General features: G+C 37.1%; 1 protein-coding gene across 1 annotated transcript; it reads left to right on the forward strand.

The window, feature by feature from the left end:
- Positions 1–1,942: 1,942 nt before the first annotated feature.
- On the forward strand, positions 1,943–5,781 carry tvp23b (trans-golgi network vesicle protein 23 homolog B (S. cerevisiae)). Its single transcript, XM_041814927.1, has 7 exons — positions 1,943–2,048; positions 3,338–3,414; positions 4,252–4,396; positions 4,480–4,569; positions 4,748–4,873; positions 4,984–5,112; positions 5,199–5,781. The coding sequence occupies exons 1-7, from the start codon at positions 2,037–2,039 to the stop codon at positions 5,223–5,225; spliced, it is 606 nt and encodes a 201-aa protein (XP_041670861.1). The 5' UTR covers positions 1,943–2,036; the 3' UTR covers positions 5,226–5,781.
- Positions 5,782–6,409: the final 628 nt, after the last annotated feature.

The raw sequence follows: 6,409 nt of genomic DNA on the forward strand, positions 1-6,409 counted from the left end.
ATAGAAACAAAAGCAGAAATTTCTGGCATCTAACATCGGACAGTTTCTTGTTTTAAATCATTTAAAACTGCAGGAAAACGCTGGCACACAGAGGAAAGTGCACAAATACGCTGGCAAGATTAAAGTACCAAAACAATGCTGACATATTTGGACTGTTCGACTATGAGCAGGAGCTTGCTTGCAGTTTTTCATGGATTTATTTCTCTGCAAAGCACCTGTTATGTAAAATAGGTGAAGTTTTTTAAAGTCTTGACACTTCTAATTCCACCGATCGTTAATATTAAAGAGATTAACATTGATGTTTTGGGTTGTTACTAAATTTTGCTTCTAGTCTTATGGGTACTAGTCAAAAATTGTTAAAATAATACAAAATGTAGTTGCAATTTGACAGGATGAAATAAAGCAATGGGCATTTAAATGAATTTACTGATAGAATAAAAGCAGAAATGGTGTTTTGTACCTATAATCCAGCTTTGTATTGTTTAAAATAAAGCTAAAATTAAGTTAGGCTGTTTTTAATCATAATATTTTCCTATTGTTTTCTACCAGGGGTGGACACGTTATAAAAATACAACTTGATACAGTAAACCAATACAAAAAGTCTCATAAATACACTTTTAGAACTATAAATAACGGAATTAAAAATTGAGAGTATTATGTGATGAAATCACAATGTAAGGCAGTTAGGACTCTTGGTTTTTGCCTGGGTTAAACTCCCGGTATGAGAAGACTTTCTTCGTGGTGCAATAATCCTCAATGTGCCATAAAAAGCGTTTCATGAAACGTAAAACTCAGACTTTAGAAATGACTTTTGAATATCTAGTAATTTCCATAAGGGTTTCCAAACCCCTCTGCCAAAAAAGGAGGGGGGTTGACTGGCTGCTCAGTGTGACTAAGGTGCTTCAATAGTAAACCAAAATTGGGTGCTCTTGGCAAACAGGGGGAAAAACTGTCCAACAAAGGGAGAAAACCAGGCACTCCAAACACAAAAAAGTGCAAATGAGGAAGGAAATACTAAAAAGCCTTTATTGTAATGGCTAAATCATTAAAAAGCCAACATGTTCTGACCAAACCGGTCTTCTTCAGGGCTAACAAACATTTGTGGTGCGGTCACAACTCTATGTAGACGCCAGCCAATGACCGCAGTCATATGACTCAGAGAAAAGAGAAGCCAGGTGAGAGTCTTCACTAATCAGGTATTGGCCACTCCCAATACCGATGATGAGCTATTAGAGGCAACCACAAACTCAGAGGAAAGACAAAGCAGGTGAGAGTCTTCACTAATCAGGTATTGGCCTCTCCTAATACCGATGATGAGCTATTAGAGGCAACCACAAACTCAGAGGAAAGACAAAGCAGGTGAGGCCCATTACAGAGTAATCAGCAACACATGAAGACACAGAATAACACTAATTAATAATGATAATAATAACAAACAATGCAAATCACAAACAATAACCCAAACACAATAACTCAAATTAACATCTTCATAGGTCTGTGAGAAACAGGAAGGACACACTAAAATACATTACAAAAAATATGATAGGTCAAAATCATCATTCAAACCAGGATGTCTTAAGGCATCCAGCTGATGGATCCAGAAAGCTTCCCTTTGATTGAGCTTCTGGATTCTAATATTACTATTTTTTTTAATAGAAAAGTAGCAATAGCCTATTATTTCTTAACCCCAATTTATAAAAGGTAGGTGGGGAATCGATTTCTCTCTTGTAATGATTAGCATTTCCCCTGAGAATCTGATGAAGTGCACCCAAATTTAAACGTCTCAATATGTGAAAAATGTACTTGTTAACACAGGATTTTCTTTCTTTCGTCTTAATGCGTAATATGTTTACATGTTAAGACGTACAAATTTGACGTTTTAATGCGAACGCCGAAGTAGACGTTATGGTCCAGTTGGCGTTCCATATGTTGGGCCTATCTGTGGCACTACGTGACGTGGCACGACGTTACGTCGTGTACAGTGACGTGTATTCCAACTGAGCATGTAACCAGGAAGAGGCTGCTCAAATTTCAAGATGTTAGCTGGAGTAAGTAAAATGTCACTTTTTCCATTTTATCTTTAACGTTTTTTAACAAGTAGTACATGTAACGTCCTGTTGTGTGGCCAAAAGGGGAAAAGAAAGAACCTGACAGCTAAGGATAGTCCTCAGCTGAGCCGAAATAACAGTCGAGTTGACATTGCTAAGTACAGCTAGCATGCTAGGTTGGGTAGTTATTTACATTTTTGTTTACCGTAAATTCAACTTCGTTGTCATAAAACAATACAAAGTTCCCATGTGCCTTGATAAAACGTGTGTAGCAGAGTTTGTTCTAATTTTTTTAAGGCTTTCCTCATCTAATTGCGAGCTAACGTTTGATAGCAGCCGTGGTGTTTCTGATAACGGCTGTTATGGTTGATCTTGTAACCGTATTAGTTGATGACTTTCAGCTGAATGCGTCTGCGGTAATGGGTATGTAAATTGGAAAATTCTCGCTTATTTCAACAGTTCGTTTTTATGACAAAATGGACTTATCATGCACTTCTTGATACACACCTAAACAACGAACTTCCACATTGTTGGCAAACGCAATCAGAGACGCATTCGGGTTGAGGACACCACTTTACACGGTAACTCATTAAAGCATAACACCAGCTAACATAGCGTAAGCTAAACACTAACTCAGGCATGAGAAAACCTTGATAAATCATAAAATGTACACACAAAGCAAGTAGCTGAAAACACTGCACCTCTTTTATACACTTTATAGTTGTATTTCTAGTTCATTCTTTCATTTAAGAACAAGTTTAAGGTTTATTTCAGAGTAAAGGTAAGCGTTTGTCTTCATTTTTCAGCTAACTGCTAACGATAGTGTAGGTTAATATGGCCAACGTCTAACTGTTAACATTAAAATGGCCCCATTTTACCAATTGATGCTTTATTTAACCTTCAACAGAATACCTCACATAGTGTAGGGATGTGGTGTGGAATCAGTCTCTCTCTCTCTCTGTGCTACTGTGCAGACAACAGAGGTGGAAAATAATGCAATAGTATTGTACTTGGATTAAAAATACAATTAATCAGGTTAAAACTTAAGTAAAAGTACTGATTTCAAAATGTACTCAAAAAGTATAGGCACCTAAAAATAAAAGTAATACAGTTTGTATGTGCTTTACTTGTTTCAGTTGGTGTAAGTATTCTTAATTTAAAAACTACATACGTTATCATTGCTGAAGACCAACAGAAATTCCATATGTCATCAGAGATGAGGCTTTAGTACAGATTGCCATGTGTATTAAACCTCTAAGGGTTCTGTCTCTTCCTTATTGATCCCCCAGGAAACCAATGATGAAGACGTGTCTCTGTTTGATGCAGAGGAAGATGCAGGGAAAAGGTCAAAGAGGACAAATATTAAGTAAGTTAACAGATGACAAATGTTCAGTACAGTATGGAGGGGACAGTGAGGAGCAAGGAAGATCTGCACAAGAATTGATTGTTTGTAGATATTTTACAAGTATGAGTTTAACCTGAAGTCCACACTAAACTCCATGTTGAACTCGATAGTTTATAACTTTTAGTTGCGTTTGTCAACCTTACCGTCGGCCCTAGTTTGGGCCAGACTCAAGGGGAGTCAAGTTGATTTTTGCGTTTCCAACTTCCCTCACTGCAGACCCTCTGCAGAAATTAGAACTACAAGCATGCTGTCAAGCTCAACTGAGAAAATGTCCTGAATTGAAAGTCTTTTTCTTAAAAACAAAACTCCAAGTGGTATATGAACTAAACATTATACTTCTGTTTTATTTACGTTTTTTTTTTAATTCAATAAAAAAAACTTCCAAGGCACTTCAACCAGCAGTGTTACAAAAAGCAAAGAGCAGAAATAAGAGTCAGAAGACTGTAGGCAACATCTTAAAACATCACAATTAAGAAAGTAAAAAAAATGTAAAAATAAGGACACAATGAGGGATAAAAGCTGTTGAAACTGGTGCTGCCAGTGTAAGTCAAAGTCATCATACATTTCTAAACAGTATCCAAGTTGTCCCATCTTCTTAAACCACCACCATGAAAACCATATTTCACAGAGGACTTTACACCAACTAGAGGGTAGATATATGCTTTGAAACATTCTGAGCTGATAAATCTGAATTTCAAAGTTTTATCTTAAATTGGAACGTAGCTGGTCCAACAGTCTGACAGTTTTCTTAAGCTCACATATCTCTGTGCATTTAATGTATCAAAAATGTCTCACCAGGCATCCAGTGGCGTCCTTCTTCCACCTCTTCTTCAGAGTGGCAGCCATCTTTGTCTACCTGCTCTGTGAGTTTGTCAGTCCAGGTTTCATCGGCTGCATGGTCACAATAATCCTCCTGCTGTCATGTGACTTCTGGGCTGTTAAGGTTTGTCTTGTCCTGCTTTTATCAGATAAATATTCTCTGATTGAATATAGAACTATTCATTTAAATATTATTTTTAACTCCAGAACATCACAGGGCGACTGATGGTTGGTTTAAGGTGGTGGAACCAAGTAGACGATGATGGTCGTAGCCACTGGGTGTTTGAGTCCAGGAAGGTGAGAGTCTCTTTAGCTTGTTCTGTGTTACAGTAAGTGCTCTGTCTTCAGCCTCATATGACTCTGACCTCTTGAACTGTATGGGGTTGATAAATGTACTTGTTTACAGTCGTTGAGTCTTATAGCATTTGCAGATGTCCTTACTGTGAGAATTTCCTGTTTTGTCTTTTCTTTTTAGGGAACTGGGAAGCAACATGCATCAGATTCAGAGTCCAGGATCTTCTGGCTGGGGCTGATTATTTGTCCAGTCATCTGGGTTATCTTTGCGTTTAGCACCCTCTTTTCCTTTGAGATTAAATGGGTGGTAAGTGCTCACTTCATAATTACTGAACTGATGCTGTTTTATCATTATTAGTGAATTCTATAAGAGGGTGGTTGTCAAACTCTGAAGCCTGTCCTCACTCTCCTTCACAGCCTGTAGTGATCATGGGTGTGGTGCTACAAGGGGCCAACCTCTACGGCTATGTGAAGTGTAAAGTGGGGGGAAAGACCAGCTTAAAGAACATGGCCACCAATTATTTTGGACGCCAGTTCCTCAAACAGGTAACCGGAATTTTAAGTCAGGGATTGAATGGTTATATAACTTGATGTTTTTCAATTCTCATTTGTGTTTTGTGCTTTCTCCACAGGCCATGTCTAAAGAAGAGGAATCGTAGAGAGCAGCTCTGCGATTTTCACGTTTGCATTATTCTTAATGCTGTTTTATATTTTCTTTACCAAGTGGATAATTAGAAAAATTCCTTTGCAACATGAGCTAAAAGTAACAGTGTTTTTTTTCTTCTTATTTTTCTTTAATATGTGTGACTCAGTAGAGAGTTTTTTTTTGTTTTCCACGAGGAGCTTTGAGGTCTAGTAGCCGTTTTCAAGAACTTCAAATCCAGCCTTTTTATGTGACACTGAAATGTAAATGCATGATGAAAAGATGATGTAACGTTAAAGCATACAGTGGTTTGATGGCTCATTTAATCTCACAGCTCCCTCAGTAATGTTCTTAGGTTGGTATATTATTTAATTTAGTTTATGTTTCGGTTGCCTTTTAACTCTGATCTCCATTAACTGAAACACTGTAGTCTGGAGGAGGGAATGGACAAACGTTCATGTTTGTATGATAGACAAGCTTGTAAAGAAAGAGTGTAAAGTATTCCATGTAAATATGTATGTAAAGAAACTGTGGAATGTCTTTATTTGTGCTAATACATTTGTAACATTTTTTTTCTGAATGGTGTGGGCATTTTTTTGTAAATACATTTTTCCTCGTTTTTCACGGCACAGGTTCTTGGAAAAATGGCAGGTAGTTAAAATTGTTTTGCATCACAGGTTTGACACAAATAGTGGGTTTTGTTTAGGGATTCATGATATTATCTGCTGATATTTACAGATAGTACATCAGCTGTATAAATCATATAACAGCCTTAAATATTTGCAATATTTACAACTGTACTGTCAGGAATAGGTTGTTGTCTAGGGTGCTGCACACTCAGGGAGGCCCATTGTGGCATGAGTAGCCACGAGTAGCATTAAGTAGAACAAACTTGGTAAAAATGAAACAGAATATGGGAATTATCCCTATCTGAGTAAGTGTTTCATCACCTAATTTATAAAATTGTTTAGTTTTTTTTTATTATTAACTTTGAATAAGCCTTTTATTCATACATAGTGATGATCTTTTCCAATGAGTCCGCCATCTTTGATTTTTGCAGTTTACATGTTTCTGCAGCACCACAGAGACGACTAAATAACAGAACCCCATTTTTAAAGATTCCACTGGATGCCACTGTTACCATCAGAAGAGAGCATAGCATTTTAGAATCTGACTCTTAGATAAGGCTAATTTTACACA

Source organism: Cheilinus undulatus, linkage group 20, assembly GCF_018320785.1.
Source record: "Cheilinus undulatus linkage group 20, ASM1832078v1, whole genome shotgun sequence".
NCBI lineage: Eukaryota > Metazoa > Chordata > Actinopteri > Labriformes > Labridae > Cheilinus > Cheilinus undulatus.